Raw genomic sequence first — 24,337 nt, forward strand, 5'->3', positions numbered from 1 at the left:
GTTGGTTGGAGGAGGTGATGTCATGTTGGTTGGAGGAGGTGATGTCATGTTGGTTGGAGAAGGTGATGTCATGTTGGTTGGAGGAGGTGATGTCATGTTGGTTGGAGAAGGTGATGTCATGTTGGTTTGAGGTGATGTCATGTTGGTTGGTGGTGATGTCATGTTGGTTGGAGGAGGTGATGTCATGTTGGTGGGAGGAGGTGATGTCATGTTGGTTGGTGGTGATGTCATGTTGGTTGGAGGAGGTGATGTCATGTTGGTTGGAGGAGGTGATGTCATGTTGGTTGGAGGAGGTGATGTCATGTTGGTTGGTGGTGATGTCATGTTGGTTGGAGGAGGTGATGTCATGTTGGTTTGAGGTGATGTCATGTTGGTTGGAGAAGGTGATGTCATGTTGGTTGGAGGAGGTGATGTCATGTTGGTTGGAGGAGGTGATGTCATGTTGGTTGGAGGAGGTGATGTCCTGTTGGTTGGAGGAGGTGATGTAACATTAAAAGCTGCAAAATAAACATGCATTAACTTTTTTGTGACAGTTCCAATTAAAAAAACAATAATTTGCTGAGTTGCTTACTTGTCACAGTGGGTGAAGTAATAGTAGTTGGGGCAACTGTTGTCATCACCACAACTATAAAATCAAAGGTTTAATGAAATGTTTGTGTCAGATTTATTGAAATGACAGCAGCTGGACATATACTGACCATTGGTAACAATGCTTGATGTATTCACACTCAGGGAGAAGTTTGAACTGGACGTAGCTTCCACCAAAGTGTCAGAAACAGTTGTCACATTGGGCACTGTTTGTTCTTCATTGAATATCAATTCAGTGTCTGCTTTTACGGATCCTTTGCTGCACATTCATATCAGAAAAAAGTCCGTTATGAATTATCAGATCAGATAAATGTACTGACCTTATACAAGTCATCATACATACCTGAAACCTTTAATAACTGTCTTGTTAAAAGCAGGTCCAAATTTGACTTTAAAAACGGCATCCAGCTGTAGATAAAATGCTCATTAAAACTGACAATAAAGCTGAAGATAAAATATTATAATGACAAATGACATAAAAATACAATTCACAACATACAAATCCTTACCGCCTTTGTGACTTTTTCTTCCAAAGCTTTAAACTCTGGTGAGGATTTGTTTTCAAGGGTGGGTGTAAAGGTTTCATCCATCTTGAATTCAAGTTTTATTTTTGGTTCCAGCTTAGGAGCTGCTGTTGTGGTTGTGGGTGTAGTTGGTGTACTTTGGGTGGAAATGTTTGTAGGGGAGGGTGATGTCATATTTGTAGTTGGAGGTGATGTCATGTTGGTTGGAGGTGATGTCATGTTTGTAGGTGGAGGTGATGTCATGTTGGTTGGTGGAGGTGATGTCATGTTGGTTGGTGGAGGTGATGTCATGTTGGTTGGTGGAGGTGATGTCATGTTGGTTGGTGGAGGTGATGTGATGTTGGTTGGAGGAGGTGATGTCATGTTGGTTGGAGGAGGTGATGTCATGTTGGTTGGTGGTGATGTCATGTTGGTTGGAGGAGGTGATGTCATGTTGGTTGGTGGTGATGTCATGTTGGTTGGAGGAGGTGATGTCATGTTGGTTGGTGGAGGTGATGTCATGTTGGTTGGAGGAGGTGATGTCATGTTGGTTTGAGGTGATGTCATGTTGGTTGGAGAAGGTGATGTCATGTTGGTTGGAGGAGGTGATGTCATGTTGGTTGGTGGTGATGTCATGTTGGTTGGAGGAGGTGATGTCATGTTGGTTGGTGGAGGTGATGTCATGTTGGTTGGAGGAGGTGATGTCATGTTGGTTGGAGGAGGTGATGTCATGTTGGTTTGAGGTGATGTCATGTTGGTTGGAGAAGGTGATGTCATGTTGGTTGGAGGAGGTGATGTCATGTTGGTTGGAGGTGATGTCATGTTGGTTGGAGGAGGTGATGTCATGTTGGTTGGAGGAGGTGATGTAACATTAAAAGCTGCAAAATAAACATGCATTAACTTTTTTGTGACAGTTCCATTTAAAAAAACAATAATTTGCTGAGTTGCTTACTTGTCACAGTGGGCGAAGTAATAGTAGTTGGGGCAACTGTTGTCATCACCACAACTATAAAATCAAAGGTTTAATGAAATGTTTGTGTCAGATTTATTGAAATGATAGCAGCTGGACATATACTGACCATTGGTAACAATGCTTGATGTATTCACACTCAGGGAGAAGTTTGAACTGGACGTAGCTTCCACCAAAGTGTCAGAAACAGATGTCACATTGGGCACTGTTTGTTCTTCATTGAATATCAATTCGGTGTCTGCTTTTACGGATCCTTTGCTGCACATTCATATCAGAAAAAAGTCAGTTATGAATTATCAGATCAGATAAATGTACTGACCTTATACAAGTCATCATACATACCTAAAACCTTTAATAACTGTCTTGTTAAAAGCAGGTCCAAATTTGACTTTAAAAACGGCATCCAGCTGTAGATAAAATGCTCATTAAAACTGACAATAAAGCTGAAGATAAAATATTATAATGACAAATGACATAAAAATACAATTCACAACATACAAATCCTTACCGCCTTTGTGACTTTTTCTTCCAAAGCTTTAAACTCTGGTGAGGATTTGTTTTCAAGGGTGGGTGTAAAGGTTTCATCCATCTTGAATTCAAGTTTTATTTTTGGTTCCAGCTTAGGAGCTGCTGTTGTGGTTGTGGGTGTAGTTGGTGTACTTTGAGTGGAAATGTTTGTAGGGGGGGGTGATGTCATATTTGTAGTTGGAGGTGATGTCATGTTGGTTGGTGGTGAGGTGATGTCATGTTTGTAGGTGGAGGAGGTGATGTCATGTTGGTTGGTGGAGGTGATGTCATGTTGGTTGGTGGAGGTGATGTCATGTTGGTTGGAGGAGGTGATGTCATGTTGGTTGGAGGAGGTGATGTCATGTTGGTTGGTGGTGATGTCATGTTGGTTGGAGGAGGTGATGTCATGTTGGTTGGTGGTGATGTCATGTTGGTTGGAGGAGGTGATGTCATGTTGGTTGGTGGAGGTGATGTCATGTTGGTTTGGAGGAGGTGATGTCATGGTTGGTTGAGGAGGTGATGTCATGTTGGTTGGAGGTTGAGGTGAGGTGATGTCATGTTGGTTGGAGGAGGTGATGTCATGGTGTGATGTCATGTTGGTTGGTGATGTCATGTTGGTTGGTTGGTGGTGATGTCATGTTGGTTGGAGGAGGTGATGTAACATTAAAAGCTGCAAAATAAACATGCATTAACTTTTTTGTGACAGTTCCATTTAAAAAAACAATAATTTGCTGAGTTGCTTACTTGTCACAGTGGGCGAAGTAATAGTAGTTGGGGCAACTGTTGTCATCACCACAACTATAAAATCAAAGGTTTAATGAAATGTTTGTGTCAGATTTATTGAAATGATAGCAGCTGGACATATACTGACCATTGGTAACAATGCTTGATGTATTCACACTCAGGGAGAAGTTTGAACTGGACGTAGCTTCCACCAAAGTGTCAGAAACAGATGTCACATTGGGCACTGTTTGTTCTTCATTGAATATCAATTCAGTGTCTGCTTTTACGGATCCTTTGCTGCACATTCATATCAGAAAAAAGTCAGTTATGAATTATCAGATCAGATAAATGTACTGACCTTATACAAGTCGTCATACATACCTGAAACCTTTAATAACTGTCTTGTTAAAAGCAGGTCCAAATTTGACTTTAAAAACGGCATCCAGCTGTAGATAAAATGCTCATTAAAACTGACAATAAAGCTGAAGATAAAATATTATAATGACAAATGACATAAAAATACAATTCACAACATACAAATCCTTACCGCCTTTGTGACTTTTTCTTCCAAAGCTTTAAACTCCGGTGAGGATTTGTTTTCAAGGCTGGGTGTAAAGGTTTCATCCATCTTGAATTCAAGTTTTATTTTTGGTTCCAGCTTAGGAGCTGCTGTTGTGGTTGTGGGTGTAGTTGGTGTACTTTGGGTGGAAATGTTTGTAGGGGAGGGTGATGTCATATTTGTAGTTGGAGGTGATGTCATGTTGGTTGGTGGTGATGTCATGTTGGTTGGAGAAGGTGATGTCATGTTGGTTGGAGAAGGTGATGTCATGTTAGTTGGAGGAGGTGATGTCATGTTGGTTGGAGAAGGTGATGTCATGTTGGTTGGAGGAGGTGATGTCATGTTGGTTGGAGGAGGTGATGTCATGTTGGTTTGAGGTGATGTCATGTTGGTTGGAGAAGGTGATGTCATGTTGGTTGGAGGAGGTGATGTCATGTTGGTTGGTGGTGATGTCATGTTGGTTGGAGAAGGTGATGTCATGTTGGTTGGTTAAGGTGATGTCATGTTGGTTGGAGAAGGTGATGTCATGTTGGTTGGTGGTGATGTCATGTTGGTTGGTGGAGGTGATGTCATATTGGTTGGTGGAGGTGATGTCATGTTGGTTGGTGGAGGTGATGTCATGTTGGTTGGTGGTGATGTCATGTTGGTTGGTGGTGATGTCATGTTGGTTGGAGGAGGTGATGTCATGTTGGTTGGTGGTGATGTCATGTTGGTTGGAGGAGGTGATGTCATATTGGTTGGAGGAGGTGATGTAACATTAAAAGCTGCAAAATAAACATGCATTAACTTTTTTGTGACAGTTCCATTTAAAAAAACTATAATTTGCTGAGTTGCTTACTTGTCACAGTGGGCGAAGTAATAGTACTTGGGGCAACTGTTGTCATCACCACAACTATAAAATCAAAATTTTAATGAAATGTTTGTGTCAGATTTATTGAAATGACAGCAGCCGAACATATACTGACCATTGGTAACAATGCTTGATGTATTCACACTCAGGGAGAAGTTTGAACTGGACGTAGCTTCCACCAAAGTGTCAGAAACAGATGTCACATTGGGCACTGTTTGTTCTTCATTGAATATCAATTCAGTGTCTGCTTTTACGGATCCTTTGCTGCACATTCATATCAGAAAAAAGTCAGTTATGAATTATCAGATCAGATAAATGTACTGACCTTATACAAGTCGTCATACATACCTGAAACCTTTAATAACTGTCTTGTTAAAAGCAGGTCCAAATTTGACTTTAAAAACGGCATCCAGCTGTAGATAAAATGCTCATTAAAACTGACAATAAAGCTGAAGATAAAATATTATAATGACAAATGACATAAAAATACAATTCACAACATACAAATCCTTACCGCCTTTGTGACTTTTTCTTCCAAAGCTTTAAACTCTGGTGAGGATTTGTTTTCAAGGGTGGGTGTAAAGGTTTCATCCATCTTGAATTCAAGTTTTATTTTTGGTTCCAGCTTAGGAGCTGCTGTTGTGGTTGTGGGTGTAGTTGGTGTACTTTGAGTGGAAATGTTTGTAGGGGAGGGTGATGTCATATTTGTAGTTGGAGGTGATGTCATGTTGGTTGGAGGAGGTGATGTCATGTTGGTTGGTGGTGATGTCATGTTGGTTGGAGGAGGTGATGTCATGTTGGTTGGTGGAGGTGATGTCATGTTGGTTGGAGGAGGTGATGTCATGTTGGTTTGAGGTGATGTCATGTTGGTTTGAGGTGATGTCGTGTTGGTTGGAGAAGGTGATGTCGTGTTGCTTGAAGGAGATGACGTCATGTTGGTAAGCGGAGTTGATGTCGTGTTAGTTGAAGGAGGTGATGTCGTGTTAGTTGAAGGAGGTGATGTCGTGTTAGTTGAAGGAGGTGATGTCGTGTTAGTTGAAGGAGGTGATGTCGTGTTAGTTGAAGGAGGTGATGTCGTGTTAGTTGAAGGAGGTGATGTCGTGTTGCTTGAAGGAGATGACGTCATGTTGGTAAGCGGAGTTGATGTCGTGTTAGTTGAAGGAGGTGATGTCGTGTTAGTTGAAGGAGGTGATGTCGTGTTAGTTGAAGGAGGTGATGTCGTGTTAGTTGAAGGAGGTGATGTCGTGTTAGTTGAAGGAGGTGATGTCGTGTTAGATGAAGGAGTTGATGTCGTGTTGCTTGAAGGAGATGACGTCATGTTGGTAAGCGGAGTTGATGTCGTGTTAGTTGAAGGAGGTGATGTCGTGTTAGATGAAGGAGTTGATGTCGTGTTGCTTGAAGGAGATGACGTCATGTTGGTAAGCGGAGTTGATGTCGTGTTAGTTGAAGGAGGTGATGTCGTGTTAGTTGCAGGAGGTGATGTCGTGTTGCTTGAAGGAGATGACGTCATGTTGGTAAGCGGAGTTGATGTCGTGTTAGTTGAAGGAGGTGATGTCGTGTTAGTTGAAGGAGGTGATGTCGTGTTAGTTGAAGGAGGTGATGTCGTGTTAGTTGAAGGAGGTGATGTCGTGTTGCTTGAAGGAGATGATGTCATGTTGGTAAGTGGAGTTGATGTCGTGTTAGCTGAAGGAGGTGATGTCGTGTTAGTTGAAGGAGGTGATGTCGTGTTGCTTGAAGGAGATGATGTCATGTTGGTAAGCGGAGTTGATGTCGTGTTAGTTGAAGGAGTTGATGTCGTGTTGCTTGAAGGAGATGACGTCATGTTGGTAAGTGGAGTTGATGTCGTGTTGCTTGAAGGAGATGACGTCATGTTGGTAAGTGGAGTTGATGTTGTGTTGCTTGAAGGAGATGACGTCATGTTGGTAAGCGGAGTTGATGTCGTGTTGATTGAAGTAGGTGATGTCGTGTTAGCTGATTGCACGGTAGAATTGGAGGTTGGAGCTTAAGATACAAAAAACATAATAAACGTCAACATACGTTTATTTTCATTCAAATCAAAGTGTAATTACCAGCAGCATATAGACACCTAACCATTTCTGTGCCATTTTTGAAAAACCTCTGCCTAATGAGAGACACTACAGGTAAAACCTTTGTTTTTGTTCTTTAATTTTAAGTTTGTCAAATGTACAAATGGAGTTGTTTTCTTGCCATACTTGGACATAATGATAACTCTGTAAAGCTACCATCTGTAATTAGATTGGCCGATCTGCCTGTGTTGTGTTGTCACATATCACCACTAGGTGTTATCTACATTACACCTCTGTGACAGTGTGCCAGCTATGGACTGCCAAAGATGCCCAGAGAACACAAGTGAGTTTGAACAAAGGCCAGATGTGGGAGGGGGGAGAGGTTTCACATCTGGCGTCTGTTGGTGAAAAAAAATCACACACATTGTAGATTTGCAACTATTAACACATGATTTTTCAGTTTCTTGTTTTGATATGTACTTTGGTATATTAAAGTTCGAACTAGAAAAATACATTTTAAATAAAAAACACAAATGCAAAATTCACTTTTTTTTTTGAGCTTTTAAAAAATTAAGAATATTGTTCCACATAAAAAACATACATGAGATATATTTTGAGTTATTCCTCTGTAAAATCTTTTTTTTTCCCCCTCTTTAAGCACTCACCTAACAGTGCAGTTTTCCATAAATCATAAAAAAATCATGAATCATTGCTCGACTTGTTTTATGACAAATATGACATTTCTGATGTTGAAACACGTTTATTACTGCAACATACATAAATGAGTATGCTTGGGCTTGTCAGTTATCACCTGGTTTAATAGTTTTCCCCATGGTAATTCCCTCTGCTGCCAGCAGATGCAAGCTGCATCAGATCAGAGTAGGGGGGGCACTAAAGACTAAAATAAGGCCTGATTCAAACTGAATCTTTTATTAACTCTTTGATGTAAAGACAAATGGCAGGACTCTTTGTGAAGGTGAGATGTATGGTACAGATAGCTGCAGTTCATGAGAGTGCACAGTGTTTTTTTCATTTCTGCCAAAATGGCTATGTGACGCTGTTAAATCCTCCATCTATCATTGTTAAAAAGTACAATAAAAAAGGAGTGTAGAAACTGGGTGAGTAAGTGGTAAAGGAGATTTTTGAAGAAATGGCATCTTGAATGCAGGAGAATAAAACTTATTCAAATACACAAGAATCACTTCTGTCTCAAATGAGACATGTTATGCTGACTTGACTTATACATCCCTTAATGTTATAATAGTTGCCCCTTATTATGATAATTGGAGTTGTTTATTAATTGGAGAATCCCTGTCTTACATTTAATTGAACTGTTAAGCGGTTTCAAATCAGTATTGCAATTTGCAATTAACACATGTTATAGACTTCTTTAAGAGTCAATTTTGAATAATAAAATCTTGTGCAAATAAACTATAAAATGTATACATTTTTATTATAGTTCTTAACTGTGTGTAATTTTACCTGTTGTTGCATTGGTTGCTGATGTCTCTATTAGACCTGCATGATACAAAATAAATACATAAATAAATACATTTCTTTAAACACAAATTTGTAATAAATATATGTTTTTGTATATTACCTGCCAGCAGGACAATGAGTGTCAATGGTTCCATCTATAAAAAGAGTGAACATTTTTTTTTTTTTTCACACACACAAAAATGAAAAGATTATATGAATTAGTGCTAGTGGATCACCTATACATCAACATCATAAAAAGACAAAGTCAATTGTCTTGAAGAAGTAACCATTTCAAACATAACTATTACTACATCTTAACAAAATCTCACAGACCTTTTCACAACTAAAACTTCATCTTCGGATATGAATGCATTGATATTAGAATTTGATGAGGCATTCTTCACTGAACTGGCTCACACGCTCAGTCTTCATGTGTTTTTTTGTTTGTTTGTTTTTTTTTGTGGTTTTTCTTTTCAAAATTTGGTCCATATTAACTGTAATGAAGGTCGATTGGGCAATACATGTTGAAGAGTAATAATTGTGATTCAAAGACCACCTTGGTCATTTTCAAAAGCTCTTTTCATCAGCTGTAACTCACAATCTCTTCCATTTCTTTAATAATGTTTTATGTGAGAAATTAATGAAGAATACTGTTGACCTCTCCAAGAGTTGGTACTCCAACATACAGCGTAAAGGAAAATAGAAACGAAAAAAGGAATATATACTTTTTTTTCATTATTTTTGGCTATATTAGTATTTTATTCTTTTTATTTTTTAATTGAAATTGCCTCGATGTGGATTAAAACAGTGTAATGCACAGCTCTGAGTTGTTTAATCTGCTTGTACCATGGTCCCACAAACTAAACATACTTCCCTTTTAAATCTAAATACCTTTTGGGGTTCCATGGATGTTCAAGGCATTAGTTATTTCAATTTTAGTTGAAGCTTGTCCTCCATAACTACCCGTGCAGTTATCCAAAATAATGCATGGCAGTCAGCTTTCAAAAATCTGACCATGGGGTTCATCTTGCTGCCACATGCCTGTAACATGTACAATTATGGGGATAATTTGATCTTACCTTGTTGGAGTTCAGAATCCCAAAATATCTTTTCACTGCATGAGTATTTCTCTATGTATATGAAAGATCCAAACAAAAGTGTTCAGTGTTCGAAAGCAAAATGGGAGTAGGGTGCTGCAAAAAGGTTTTTGTAGAGGGGACCAGAAAATCTGGCTATTTATAAAAATGTATGGCTTAACTTGAAGAACTTGTTCTCATTTTGAATAAGAATAACAGCACACAAAGGGGAGATGGCAACCTAAAGAAAGTATGTCTGAAATTTCAGATATGCATTCTTTTCTCTGTAGTGTGGAAAGCCTTTAGTTGCACACACGTCATGTTTGTGTGAAAGTTAGGTGCTTACATTTTACCACCTTTCTTCAGTTAATAATTATATACTGAGCTGTAATAAAATATGACACTAATTAACCTATATAATACTGAACTATACTACATATACTGAATTCAGTATGTGTAATATGCGCAAGCATTTCATATATAATGTAAAGCAAGCTCCAGAAGCACACTTTGTGTATAAGCACACCATTTATTTTATTACTCAAACTTATCATATAAAGTCAAATTAAGTTTATTCCATTTGTCAGGTGTCGTGTTTCAATATTTAAATACATGAGCTTTAAAGCAGATACCTCAATAGTTGTAGTATTAACTGTTGTAGTAGTATAAACCCAGACCTTTTGGTTGCCTGCCTGGTCCTCCTGATAACATTCCTATATTGTGCAGCACGAGACAGGCACACATTATTTTGCAGGCTTGTTTGGGCTCTATTTGAGATAATTTAAGCAGGCAAATCTTTTTCACACATCACTTTTGTAGTTGATAGTTTCTCTTGTTGAACTGTGAGCATTATTGTACATTTGTTGGCAATCATTGGAGACATTAGAAAATTTTCATTAGCCATAGAGGGTAGCCACTGCCTAAAAGAAGTATCCACAGAACCAGGCCATACCAAATAATAGCTGGGGCGTTGATTTGTTTCAGTCACTTAACAGACCAGGGATTCATTTGAGACCAGGCAGCAATTTGGGGCAGGCAATTAATTCCTTCATCTTGCTCAGCAAAACTGGGAAAATATGGTACTCAATTTCTTTTAACCAGTATGACAGTTTTTACGGCACGCCTGAGAGGATGTGTTGCTGTTATGGCACTACTTTCCCATCTTGCTGGGACGATTGCTGCTGCCTCGTCTCTTGCCTTTCCTCGCCCCTCTTGCGCTACAGCAGTTATGATGACATTGCTGGCGATTTGCCAAACTGAAGTAATATTAGCAAAACTCCTAAAAACTGCTTCCATTTCCTGCCGCTAAGTTGTGCCATCTTTCTTTTTTACATCACTCGAAATAGGGATCACGATATCTTGGTTAAATAAAGCACAAAAAATGAGATGACTGCTGGGGGTGTCTGTAAAGGCTACTTTCTAAACAGATGTAGGTTAGTATCAGCTTTTATTTGGAACTGGCGTTTTTTTAATTTTTTTTTTTATTTTATGCATTTATTTTGGGCAAGTAAAGATTTACATTTATATACAATGGAACATATGACATAAGTGAAATCATAATAGAAATGAAAATAACAACAACTACTAATGACTACTATTATTACTATTTTGCCCAAAAAGGAGTGGGAAGAAGAAAACTTATTTAATCCCACCCCTACTCTTCATAATCTAACACAATGATCTTATTTTGCGTTTTTCAGACATTTTGAATGAAACTATATGAACTATTTACAAGTGCAGACAAGAGTCACTGTTATAGCTTGGTAGTATAACATAAGTGTACCAACAATGGTAAAGTTAAGGAAACAGACAATGGTAAGAAACAACAAATACAAGTAATGTAAAGGACAGCACATACCAGCAATGGCAAGAAAACAACAAATATAAACCAGTGCTACAGAGGCAGTATTTTTCTAATATTATGACCCACTCTCCATATACTGTGACCAGACCATATGTTTATATAACAGCTTGAATTTATGGATATTTTGGCATTGCTTGAGACGTGCATCCAGTCTGTTCCAGAGTTTTACACCACATACAGACACACAGAAACTTTTACGAGTAGTTCGTACATTAGGCAATTTGAAATTTCCATACGCTCTAAAATTATAAGTTCTCTCTCTCATTTTGAATAAGCTTTGAATATTACGTGGTGGTAAATTATTGCATGCTCTGAACAAAATGACCAGTGTATAATGTACAAGTTCAGGAATTTTGAGGAGCTTGGATTGAATAAAAAGATTGTGGGTGTGTTCTAAAAAAAACAACTTTATGGATGATTCGCAAAGCTCGTTTCTGTAATATGATCAATGGATGAAGTGTACATTGGTAAGTGTTCCCCCACACTTCAACACAGTATGTGAAATAAGGGAGAACCAATGAACAGTATAACATACGAAGGGCATTTTGATCAAGGTAATATTTCACTTTATTTACTATAGCAAGACTTTTAGAAATTTTTGTTTTTATATGTCTAATGTTGGCTTTCCATAATAATTTACTGTCTATTATAACTCCCAGGAATTTATTTTCATTTACATTTTCTATTTGGACACCTTCAATCAAAATTGGTAACTCTGTATTAATCATGCGTTTGCCAAACATCATGGCCTTGGTCTTATTCAAGTTTAATGACAATTTATTGATATCCATCCACTTTTTGATTTTATTTAGCTCCTCATTCAGAGTCCTTATGAGTTCATTATAATTGTGACTACTATAAAATATGTTGGTGTCATCTGCAGAGAGTATAAGTTTTAGGGATTGAGATACAGTAAATATATCATTTATGTATATATTGAACAGTTTGGGTCCCAGAACAGACCCCTGGAGGACACCACAAGCAATGCCAAGGTTTTTTGATGTATACTTTCCCATTTGAACATATTGCACCCTTTCTGTAAGATAACTTTTCAACCAGCTCCAAGCTACCCCCCTAATACCATATTGTTCGAGTTTATGTAGTAATATTGAGTGATTGATCGTATCAAAGGCTTTCTTAAGGTCAATAAAAATACCAGCAGCATATTTATTGTCATCTAGTGCATTTGTGATTCCCTCTATTGCATCAATTATTGCCATTGAGGTGGTTCTTTGCGTCCTAAACCCGTATTGTCCTTCGTTAATTATTTGTCAATAAACTTTTCGAGACGTGAGTTGAAGAGTTTTTCAAGGATTTTTGAAAACTGTGGCAGTAGGGAAATTGGCCTGCAGTTTGTAAAACTATGTTTGTTCTCACCCTTGAATATTGGTATTACTTTAGCAATTTTCATTTTATTAGGGAAACGCCCAGACTGAAAGGATAAGTTGCAGATGTGGGTAAAGGGCTTAACAATGTTATTTATTACTTTTTTAACTAGTACCATGTCTATATCATGACAATCCTTGGATAGTTTACTTTTACATTTGAGAACAATGTTTGTGACCTCCTGTACATTTGTTGCATATATGAAGATAGAATTTGGATTTCTTTCGACATTTTGGTGACACTGTAAAGTTACCTGATCTGGAATTTTTGTTGCCACCTCTGGGCCAGCATTTACCAAAAAATTATTGAACTGATTTACTACATCATTTGCGTCTTGAATTTCATCATTTTTGTCAATGAAGTAGTCAGGATAGGTTAACTTTGATTAATCTATTCAGTGAGTGTTTCCCATGTTCCTTTTATATTGTTTCTATTTTCATATAATATTTTCTTATAGTATAATTGCTTGCTCACTCTAATTATGTCTGTTAACTTGTTTTTGTACTTCTTATATCTTTGCTCTGCTTCTTTTGTTTTTGACTTTATGAATTTTTTATACAGATTATTTTTCTTTTTACAAGCATTAATTATTCCTTTAGTCAGCCAAGGGCTGTTTGTACATTTGCTATTTACACATAGTTCTATGACTGGGCAATGTTTATTATACAATGACAAGAATGTATCTAAAAAGTTATTATATGCTTGGTCCACGTCTGTTTCTCTATAGATTGTACTCCAATCCTGATGCATTAGACTATTGTTCAGAGAATTAATAGCTTCTTCAGTTTTTGTTCTTTTATAAATTGATTTCTTTCCCTTCTTGATTTTTTGGAGATCATAGTCAAAAACAATGAAGACAGGTAAATGGTCAGAAATATCACATATAAAGAGGCCACTGGTTAATTGATTCATAAAGTTGGTAAAGATGTTATCAATAATTGTAGCATTGCATGAGGTTATTCTACTTGGTTTAGTGATCGTGGGATAAAGAGACATACTAAACATTGTGTCAGAGAAGTCATCTATTATTTTTAGTTTGGCTGGATTTAGTAGGTCAATATTAAAATCTCCACAGATAAATAATGTTTTGTGGTTCACAGTAGAAAACAGTTTCTCCATCCATTCATTAAAGATTTCAATATCTGAAGCAAGTGATTGATACACACAGCTTACAATTATATTTTCCTTTTTCCCATTTTGGATTTCAACTGTTAAACATTCCATAGTTTCATTTATTGCAAGCGACATATTTATATTTATCAAAATATACACCTCCACCCGGCGTTTAAAGGGGACCCGGTTGTTAATTGAAACCCAGCTTTTATTTGGTATTTTACGGTATTTGGAAGTCAGCATTTCTGATCAATGGAACATTTATATTGTTATTATTGTAAACTTAATACATTATAAGATATGACAGATGAAAGCACATTGGTTTTCTATCCATAATTTGTATTGCTTGATTACCCTTGCTGAGACCATGCTGTCATGCTATATGATAAAAGTATCATACCATGCATGTACAGCAGGACCGCCTGGTTGTGGATGTATATTTTGTATTTATATATTGTATATTTTCTGTATGCGCTGTATGTATTTATACAATTTTAGATGAGGGTCCAGAATTAAAACAAGATATTTCATAGTTCATTTACCAATTGTATTTTATCATTTTGCAAATGTAGTCAACCCTGCTCACAGTCAGAATGCCTGTTCTTCTACTTTTGAGCTATAAAACCACCTGCAATTTAAACAGCTGTACCTTAGATTTATTAATGTTATACTATGGAACATTCAAGGCCGAGCAGTGACATATCCATAGACACAAGCAAGTGATGGAGCCCCAACCAAAAAGTTACACAATGCACCTTTAAGACAACATGGCACTTCTTACTGTTGTTAGTGGACACCAGCACTTTACTTCCTGAGACTGAGTAATACACCCCCCATTTTTCTTTTCACTTTACTTTCTTTTAATATTAAAAATAAAGCATTCTTAAATGCTACTCTTTTTTTGTCTACATTTTGTCTCGTGGTTGAACCTAGTTGAAGGTGAATTTGAGGGTGGGGAGCAAAGAACTCTATTGATATTTGCAATCTCTTCATTGTTGGATTTTATGTTGTATCAAGTGTAAAATGTAGGGCCATTGTCTTTGGTAATAATTTCATTAATTATTATGTAACAAAAAAGACTGCATTATTTTATATAGAGAGAAACATATTTATTTTACATCAGACTCACAAGAAGGCAGTGATTAGTCAGTGGAAATTCTGTTGTTGCAAAAAAAACAAAAAAAAAAAACAAAAAAGCAAACAAACAAAAAACCAAAAACAGGCACAGACGCACGGAGATCATTCTACAGTACCTTTAATGATATTACAGCATGGATTCTCAGCTCAAGGGTGACATACAGACAAAAAACATCAGAGAGTCTACAAGTTAGACAGGAATTGATGAAGTGGTGCATTGGTGTGAGGAGCATAACCTTGTCTTAAATGTGGAAAAGACAAAGGAGATCATTTTTGATCCCAAATCTGTCGGGGACCACAGCCCTATTAATATCAGGGGGAGGGACATAGAGCAGGTGACATGTTATAAGTACTTGGGTGTGTTATTTGATTCTCAGCTCCAATGGAGCCAGCAGGTACAGTCTGTCTGCTCAAGAATCAGCCAGCGTCTCTATTTTTTAAGACGGCTTAGGTTACATGGAGTTGACACCAATGTAATGCTGTTGTTTTATAAAGCATGCATAGAATCTATCTTACGCTATGGCATGTCAACATGGTTTGGTAACCTCTCAGTCAAACTTAAAGCACAGATTTTTACCTTGACTAAAAGAGCAGGTAAAATAATGGGTGTGGCCCCAAGCTCACTTCAGCAAATTTTTGAGGAGACTGTTAGGAAGCTCAGCAGGAAGGTGATCAATGACCCAACCCATGTTCTTCACAGTCAGTTTGAGTTGATGCCATCAGGCAGAAGGTTCAGGGTCCCAAACTGTAAACTGAACAGATTCAAACATTCTTTTGTACCACTAGCTGTTAAACTGCTTAACTCAGATAATGCAGTCAAAAAATAATTATAAAAGGCTTAGGGATTGTGCAATCAAAACTGCACATAGGTGTAGGGAATGTGCAATAATTATATCTAAAACTGCACATAGGTGTAGGGAATGTGCAATTAAAGCTACACATAGGCTTAAGGAATGTGCAATAATTAAATCTGCACATAGGCTAAGGGAATGTGCAATAATTATAACTAAAACTGCACATAGGCTTAGGGAATGTGCAATCAAAACTGCACATAGGCTTAGGGAATGTGCAATCAAAACTGCACATAGGCTTAGGGAATGTGAACTGCACATAGGCTTAGGGCAATCAAAACTGCACATAGGCTTAGGGAATGTGCAATAATTATAACTAAAACTGCACATAGGCTTAGGGAATGTGCAATAATTAATAGAACAGAAGAATGCAAGGGCCTGTTAAGGATAATTTAAGGGTCGTGTTGGTGCATCACTCGTGGTCATACTGGTCTCATATTTACTTTGTTTTATGGTGTTTGTTTATGTGCTGCTTTGTGTTGTGTTGTCCTGTTTTTTGATAAAACATGTTACCCCCTGTCCCAAGACAAATTTCTCCCATGGGAGACAATAAAGGATTATCTTATCTTATCTTATCTTAAGTGTCTAACAGAGAGGTTCTTGGAGTCTGAGGGTCTGAGAGTCTAACTAAAGCTTTTGTATTGTCCATTTATATATGTTATCTTTAGCTGATAGTTTTACTTTGGGAATCTTCTGGAGCTTCTGCAGTTTGTATCACAAAACAGAGTAGCATTCATCATTCAAGGTACTGAGCAGAACATTTTGCACTTTAACTGTAGCAAACATGAAGGATGAAATGAATACAGTGAGATTATTGTTCACAATTCCCCCTTTTAGTAACAAACACATGTGATCACACTAAGCTTTTCCCAAATTAAAACACAGTATAATAGCCAGACGCAATATCTGAAATAAAACAGATTAGCAAGCTGCATCACTCTTTTTATAGGATTCTTTAGCTTTTATTTTTTATAGGTTTATAAACACAAAAGTACAACTTTAAAGTAATCATATAGACACTCCGACAGCAATTTGGATGAGACAAAGAGCACTTACAAGGGGCTTTGATTTAGATCTAAATAGTGATCAATAGTGAAATAGTGATGATAAGATTGCATATAATTTAAGGTCAGTGCAAAGCCACCATACATGCTGCACGGGCTACTGACTGTTTGAGTTGGTTTCATTAATCGGAACAGTCACATTTAAATTGAGTGGAATTGGCAGATATGACCGGGATACTGAATTATAACTAATAATTATAGTTGTTATAGCAGGTAAATTTTAAAATAATAAACAAAATAGTCTCAGTTGCTGGGTTTCAGATGACATCACAACATTCTATAGGACAATGTTATACAGATGGGGGGCAGTTAAAATTAAAACTGTTAGAATGCAAAATTATGTTGTAATACAGTGAGTTCTAAGGTTTAATCACTAACTGAAAATACCAGGTCTGAAAACTACTAATGGACACCTGTAAGTGTAAGAAACCACCATTAACTGAGGCCTAGCTGCAGTACAAGCAAACAATGTTCATTTAACGTTTGAGTGGTGTATTGTACTTATTTTTAGCCACATATTAGCATTTACATTGATGCTAATTGATTTTTATAATTTTCTCAAGAGATAGATTAGTTTAATATTTAACAGGGGCCTTGGTATTGTGATGAGGTGTCTTGTCTTTTATTTACATTCAACCTAAATTATTCCACCTGGAATTTAACTTCAACTTTAACTTTACAGGCACTAGGTAAAATAATGCAAATAAAGTCTTCTGCCTGTTGATATTTGTAGGTATTGTTTCCACAATTTATGATATTGAACAAGTCAAAATTAGCTATGTGCATTTACTAGGGGTGTGCAAAAATATTGAAATATCGACATATCGTATCGTTTAATGTGATGATACAGCATCGATATTGTGGGCTGCTGTATCGATATATCGCCAAGAATATTTTTTTGTATATTTTACTACATTATCTTGTTACAGTGCTACAGTTTTGTTGCTTGTTTAGAGGAAGTAAATTTGTTCATGCAACACATTTGACATTTTCACGGTTTTGATGACTAAAATAACTGTTTCCTGTTAACTTTGCACAAGGAGTCGTTTAACAAAGACTTTTAGTATCACAGCCAAGATTTAGCCATTATTTTTTTTATTAAACTGTATCGAATTGATTTGAAATATATCATACTGAATTGAAAGTGGAATATATCGAGATATGTATCGTATCGTGCCTATGTATCGAGATATGTATCGTATCGTCAATTTCTTAATGATACCCAGCCCTAGCATTTACATTATATAGTCATTTTAGTCCTTATGCCTGGCTTTGGGTCAATGGCCCTTTGGATTCTAGGTCTTTTCAGTGCTCCCAGTCTCATACCTGAATATTGTTTGTTCCATCCAGCCGGAGTCATATTATGTGACGCTCGCAATGGAATATTGGCCGTTGAGTTATCCAAGGACTCCTCCTTCATAATTGATCAGATGCCAGTATAAAAGCAGCTAAAACAAGAAAAATTTATGTAAGTAAAAACAAGTGTAAAAGTTCAGGCACTGTGCAGAGAAAAAGAGAGTATAACCTGTACTCCCCCCTTTTCTCTGCCTTTTTTTCCCTCTGGAGCCCCAAAGGTGATTGGCAAGGATTTGGAGCCATCTTGTTGTGGAACCTCAGCAGGGCCATATGTCACCCTGGGATGCTGTCAAGGAGTGTTGCATGGGCTCCACCGAACACTTAATGCAGTGGGAAAGGTGATACCACACTCTGGAATTTCCTTGTTGAATCTGCACTTGTAAAGTTCAATTACTATCGTTTGTAACATCTTGACATATTCACGATGCTGCTTGTCCCAGTCCAAAAATGAAGCATCAAAATCAAAAGGACCTATTGTTTGTGCATATCTCACCCAGTCAAAAGCATGTGGAGCTGGTGATTCTGTTAACACTGTTCCTAATGTTCAAGAGATCAAAAGGTAGAGTTGTGACCTAATCAAGTGTTTTAGTGCACCATGCTTTAGCTAGTTTTCTCTTTATGGCTGCATTCATGCATTTAACCTGACCTTGGCTAGAGTGGTGATAAATGCTACATTACAAAATGTACTTCAACAGATCTTTTACTATTTTAGCTGTGAAATGTGTTATCTGATCTGATCTGATCTGATAAGGGATGCCAAACCTAGGTATCACATAATTTAGCAAGTGCAACTTCTTTAGCATTTGGTGTATTCACGGACAATGACTAGCATATATTGATAACCGGAGATGTGCAAGTTGGGGCCCGTGTTAGTGAAATCCATAACAACTGCATTGGTTGCACTGGCGAGCTGGTGAGGTATGCTGTTGTGGAGCTTGTGGTGCTGCCGCTTGTTCAGGTGGCTGAAGTTGCATAATCATTTTTATACCAGTTTGTTGGTTGTTACTGGAAGTTAGTCCAGATCTTCATTGACTGTCATGACCTTAGTGGGCTTGTCTGACTTCTTCTTGTCTTTGACTTCAGCCTGCAACTTTTGCAGTTGTGGTTTTAGGGCAGCCACTTCCATGCTTTGTTTCTATTGTTGCATATCTTCTTTGCTTGCCAACCATTTGGTGGCATGATGGTTGCAGAGAGCACTGAATTCTTCTTTGAGCTTTAAGCAGAGGCCCACTATATCGCTGAGTGAGTCCTGCACCAGCTTGGGTAATCCTAGATGAGAGCAGAGAAAAACAATACTCTAATTCCAGTGCCTGTTTACAGGGGTTATCGAGTGCTTATCTTCATCTTCATCAATGTCATTGTTGCTATGACAACTTGGATTATTTCTTGTTGAATATCAGTGACCTCTGCCTCTGATATCTTAGTTCTTATCCCCACTCATGAGGGTTTTGATTGCTGGATACTCGTTACAAGGTGCAGCTCTCTTCTTTGCTTCTTTATCTGATCTGATTCTTCTTTTCCAGATGTAGACCATTTGGTATTCGTTTTCATGACATGGATGGATGCCAGCTGCTGTTCACTTCTTGTGTTTGTAATTGTTTTGCCCACTTGTACATCTTCATGGCCAACATGAATTTGTCATCATGCTCAGTGATTTTTGCTTGATTCAACATTTCACCACGAACAGTCTATTTCAGATGTGCACAATAATGTGTGCTTCTTTAGCTTGTTTTGGATCAGATTCATCTTCACGGATTTTGCCACACAGATGATCAGAAAGTTTGGTAAATTTTACAAACTGTGATGTGATTAGTTCAGTTTTATTTCAGCAATTTACCAAGAATAATAATAACGGTGGAAAGGTATCTAATTCTTGATTAATGCAATCTCAAGACAACTGTTAAAGCTATTTAGAAATATTTCTTTTAATAAAATGTCAGAATTTAGATTAAAACTATTCAGAGCTATTAAAAAATAAATAAATAAAAAATTTAAATGGTGTTTACAATAAAATTTCAAAAACACATTTAGATCTCTTCAAAAATAATTAACAAAATATAATAAAAATATACACTCACAAAATAACTAATACGGTAGAATTTCAAAAGTGCACGTAAAAAAAAGTGCAAAACATTGCTAATATATCAACATTTTAAAATTACAATTTAAAAATTGCAAAAATGGCTACTATGGCAAAAACTGAAAATGTATCTCAATAAAAATGTCAAAATCACAATTTGAATTAAAAAAAGAGCAATGACAATTGAGCAGTTAAAATAATGCAAAAATGGCTAGTATATCAAAACTTTAAAAGTCACAATTTTAAAAATGCTAAAATTACTAATATATCAAAATGTCAAAAGCACAATTAAAATGATGCAAAAATGTCTAAATCAACAAAATGCCAAAAGCACAATTTGCATTTTTCCAAAATCTCTGATTTAATAAAATTGCAAAATCACTATTAGAATTATTCAGAAATATTCAACTTCAATAGGTTAAATAAGGTTGCTTCACAAGAATACTTCACACACCATGTGTGTTTAAAGATGGACAAAGAAATGAAACACACACACTGTGAGATTAAAACAGTCCTCCCTTAGTTTCCTCAGTAATTAGTCAATATAAATGCACGTTACCTGGAATAAGATTCCTTGTAAGGATACTTCGCACTCGATGTGTATTGAAGACTTAAAGTCTCAAACACACACACTGCAGGGTTAAAACTTAGCCCTTTTCTTGTTTCCTGAGTTTTTAATTTCTGTAAATTCTCGCACCTTGGTGCCTTATTCTCTATAGGCCTATTTCTCTTCAGCACTAAGCGTCACATCAGACACCTTTCATGAAAATCTCAGAAAAAGAAAACAAATTTTCTCTGTGTCTCGTTTTAGATGCTCGCATCAAAAAAAAAAAAAAAAAAAGAAGAAAAACAAAAAGAAAAGTCCATTTATTTATGTTGCCCAAATACAAAAAATGGGTGCCCACACCCACACCAAGTTTTACTGTTGATTTCTGTTGTATCTTGCAAAAAGAAAAAACAGGCGGAGAGGCACAAAGATCGTTCTACAGTACCTTTAATGGGTGACACATGGGCAAAAAAACATCAGAAAGTCTACAAGTGTCTAGTGGAGAGTTTCTGAGAATCTGAGGGTCTGAGAGTCTAACCAAAACTTGTGTATTGTCCTTTTAGAAATGCTAGCTTCTGCTTATAGTTTTACCCTGGGAATCTTTCGGAGCTTCTGCAGTTTGTATCACAAAACAGAGTAGCATTCAACTTTCAAGGTTACTAAGCAGAACACTTTGCACTTTGCACTTAACTGTAGCAAGCATTAAGTATGAAATAATATAATGAGATTATTGTTCACAGTTGTATAAAGACTAAATTACAGAATCTGTCAAAAGAGGTAACAGTAATTGAATGTGGAAAATGTAAACCTGTCACAGCACATCTTCTACCACATTATATTGGTAAATCATTATGCTATTTCTGGATTTTAGAGTTACACCATAAAATGACACATGTTTACACAAAACAAGAAAAAAAAACCTTGCACCTTAGCTATACATCTGCTAAGATTTGTGTAAAAAACAGCAAAATGATTGTCAAAATAGACATGGGAAGTACTGAGCGGTGTAGACTTCTTCCAGATGATTCTGAAATGAGAACACATTTGGTTAAATTAAAAAACAGTCTGGCAGTTGGAGAACAACTTTGAACTATCTTTTTGTACGTACGTGCATCGACACTTCCTCGAATGACATTAGGCAGAACAGTAGAACGGAGTAGTTCTGTCCTGAATACATTGAGTGTTGTGCCTACTTCTGGCCTTAGATTTTCATTTTGGAAGATGAGGGTTGAATTGACCTTGACAGAACCACTCCTGCAATCAGAAAATACAATAATTAGCACCATTCGTTCAATCATCATAGAAAAAGTCAAAGGTTCAATGTTTAAATGAAACTGGCTTACGCAAATGCACTGATCAAGGCGCGGCTGAAGGAGTTCTTAAAGCCATTTTTGCCTATTCTGTTGAGCTATAGCATGAGCACATAAAACATACGAAAACATCAATAACCAGGTGAAGGCATGGATTTATTTCCTGTGAGACAGATAGCGTATATATCTTACCTCACCCCTACATTTACTCGCTAACGCTCGATACTCCTCCGTGCTTGGATATGTCAGGCCTTGTGTGAAATTCTGGTCCAGAGCAAACTGCAAAAATATAATAGCTTCGTTGCCAGATGGAGGATTAGTGGATGCAGTTGTACTTGTTGTGGTCGGGGGGCTCGCTGTTATTGCAGTTGGAGGAGCTGTTGTTGCAGTTGGAGGAGCTGTCGTTGTAGTTGGAGGAGCTGTTGTTGTAGTTGGAGTAGTTGTTGTTGTAGTAGTTGTGTAGTTGTGTAGTTGGAGAGTGTCGTTGTAGTTGGAGTTGTTGTTGTAGTGTAGTTGTTGGTAGTTGGAGTAGTTGTTGTAGTTGGAGGAGCTGTCGTTGTAGTTGGAGTAGTTGTGTTGTAGTTGTGTTGGAGTTGTTGTTGTAGTAGTTGTTGTTGTAGTTGGAGTAGTTGTTGGTAGTTGTTGTTGTAGTTGTTTTGTAGTTGGAGTAGTTGTTGTTGTAGTTGGAGTAGTTGTTGTTGTAGTTGGAGGAGCTGTCGTTGTAGTTGGAGTAGTTGTTGTTGTAGTTGGAGTAGTTGTTGTTGTAGTAGTTGTCATTGTAGTTGGAGAAGCTGTTGGAGGAGCTGTCGTTGTAGTTGGGGGAGTTGTTGTTGTAGTTGGAGTAGTTGTTGTTGTAGTAGTTGGAGTAGTTGTTGTAGTTGGAGTACTTGTCGTTGTAGTTGGGGGAGTTGTCGTTGTAGTTGGAGTAGTTGTTGTTGTAGTTGGAGGAGCTGTCGTTGTAGTTGGAGTAGTTGTCGTTGTAGTTGGAGGAGCTGTCGTTGTAGTTGGAGTAGTTGTTGTTGTAGTTGGAGTAGTTGTTGTTGTAGTTGGAGGAGCTGTCGTTGTAGTTGGAGTAGTTGTTGTTGTAGTTGGAGGAGCTGTCGTTGTAGTTGGAGTAGTTGTTGTTGTAGTTGGAGGAGCTGTCGTTGTAGTTGGGGGAGTTGTCGTTGTAGTTGGAGTAGTAGTTGGTGGTGCTGCTGAGAGATATAGATAAAAATATTTATATTTATAAAATGCACAGAGAGGTGAAGCAAGAATTTGAAAGCCATACGTACAGGCCACTGAGACCCTTGATGTGTTAACAGGCAGACCAAAAGTTGGGCTTGATGCAGCAGTTATGAATGTTAGAGCAATATCAGTAGTGTTAGTTCCAGTCCCTGGATCAAAATCCAAAGCCATGTTTGCAATAACTGACCCACGTCTGTAAAAGAAAAATGTTAATATAATATCAGATCACTCAATCTAGAAACCAAATTATTCCATGACATTACTTGAAATCCTTCACTCGGCTCTTTCTAAAACCACGTTTTTCCCTGAAAACTTCATCGACCTATGACACACAAAAAATATTATAATAACATGTGCGTGACTGATCAGAAAATAAACTCTTTTCCTTACCTTCGATGTAACATTTCTTTCTAAAGCCTGATAAACTGGTGAGTTGGGATCATTAAGTTCTTCTGTAAAACTCTGAGATAATGAGAATGAAAGCAGAGTTGTGGAAGGTGCAGTTGGTGCCGGTGTTGTAGTAGTTGTTGCTCGTGTTGTAGTGGTAGTTGGGGGAGCTGTCGTATTTGTTGGGGGAGCTGTTGTTGTAGTTGAAGTAGTTGTTGTTGTAGTTGAAGTAGTTGTCATTGTAGTTGGAGAAGCTGTTGGAGTAGTTGTCATTGTAGTTGGGGGAGTTGTCATTGTAGTTGGAGAAGCTGTTGGAGTAGTTGTCATTGTAGTTGGAGAAGCTGTTGGAGTAGTTGTCATTGTAGTTGGGGGTAGTTGTTGGAGTAGTTGTCATTGTAGTTGGAGAAGCTGTTGGAGTAGTTGTCATTGTAGTTGGGGGAGTTGTCATTGTAGTTGGAGAAGCTGTTGGAGTAGTTGTCATTGTAGTTGGGGGAGTTGTCATTGTAGTTGGAGAAGCTGTTGGAGTAGTTGTCATTGTAGTTGGGGGAGTTGTCATTGTAGTTGAAGAAGCTGTTGGAGTAGTTGTCATTGTAGTTGGGGGAGTTGTCATTGTAGTTGGAGAAGCTGTTGGAGTAGTTGTCATTGTAGTTGGAAGCTGTTGTGGAGTTGTCATTGTAGTTGGAGAGAGCTGTTGGTTAGTTTGTCATTGTAGTTGGAGAAGCTGTTGGAGTAG

General features: G+C 37.4%; 2 protein-coding genes across 4 annotated transcripts; both read right to left on the reverse strand.

Moving 5' to 3' along the window:
- Positions 1-2,039: 2,039 nt before the first annotated feature.
- LOC129410396 (mucin-2-like) lies at positions 2,040-5,354 on the reverse strand. Its single transcript, XM_055158489.1, has 13 exons — positions 5,215-5,354; positions 5,049-5,113; positions 4,816-4,964; positions 4,689-4,742; positions 4,531-4,614; positions 3,839-3,960; positions 3,673-3,737; positions 3,440-3,588; positions 3,313-3,366; positions 2,570-2,691; positions 2,404-2,468; positions 2,167-2,319; positions 2,040-2,097 (listed from the first exon to the last, which is right to left on the reverse strand). Exons 1-13 carry the CDS (start codon positions 5,293-5,295, stop codon positions 2,040-2,042), a joined length of 1,221 nt encoding a protein of 406 aa, XP_055014464.1. The 5' UTR covers positions 5,296-5,354.
- Positions 5,355-20,753: 15,399 nt separating this feature from the next.
- On the reverse strand, positions 20,754-23,964 carry LOC110165340 (integumentary mucin C.1-like). 3 transcript variants are annotated; one of them, XM_055158312.1, is made up of 9 exons: positions 23,866-23,964; positions 23,608-23,832; positions 23,481-23,539; positions 23,265-23,410; positions 23,153-23,186; positions 22,183-22,426; positions 22,024-22,088; positions 21,789-21,934; positions 20,754-21,707 (listed from the first exon to the last, which is right to left on the reverse strand). In XM_055158312.1, exons 1-9 carry the CDS (start codon positions 23,962-23,964, stop codon positions 21,613-21,615), a joined length of 1,113 nt encoding a protein of 370 aa, XP_055014287.1. In that variant the 3' UTR covers positions 20,754-21,612. The 3 variants fall into 3 exon arrangements, with proteins under 3 accessions (XP_055014287.1, XP_055014286.1, XP_055014285.1); XM_055158311.1 differs by having other exon boundaries at positions 20,755-21,707; positions 23,153-23,183; positions 23,608-23,964; XM_055158310.1 differs by having other exon boundaries at positions 20,755-21,707; positions 23,608-23,964.
- Positions 23,965-24,337: the final 373 nt, after the last annotated feature.

This window comes from Boleophthalmus pectinirostris, unplaced genomic scaffold (assembly GCF_026225935.1).
Source record: "Boleophthalmus pectinirostris isolate CB_2022bp ecotype Guang Dong unplaced genomic scaffold, ASM2622593v1 HiC_scaffold_22, whole genome shotgun sequence".
Taxonomy (NCBI): Eukaryota; Metazoa; Chordata; class Actinopteri; order Gobiiformes; family Gobiidae; genus Boleophthalmus; species Boleophthalmus pectinirostris.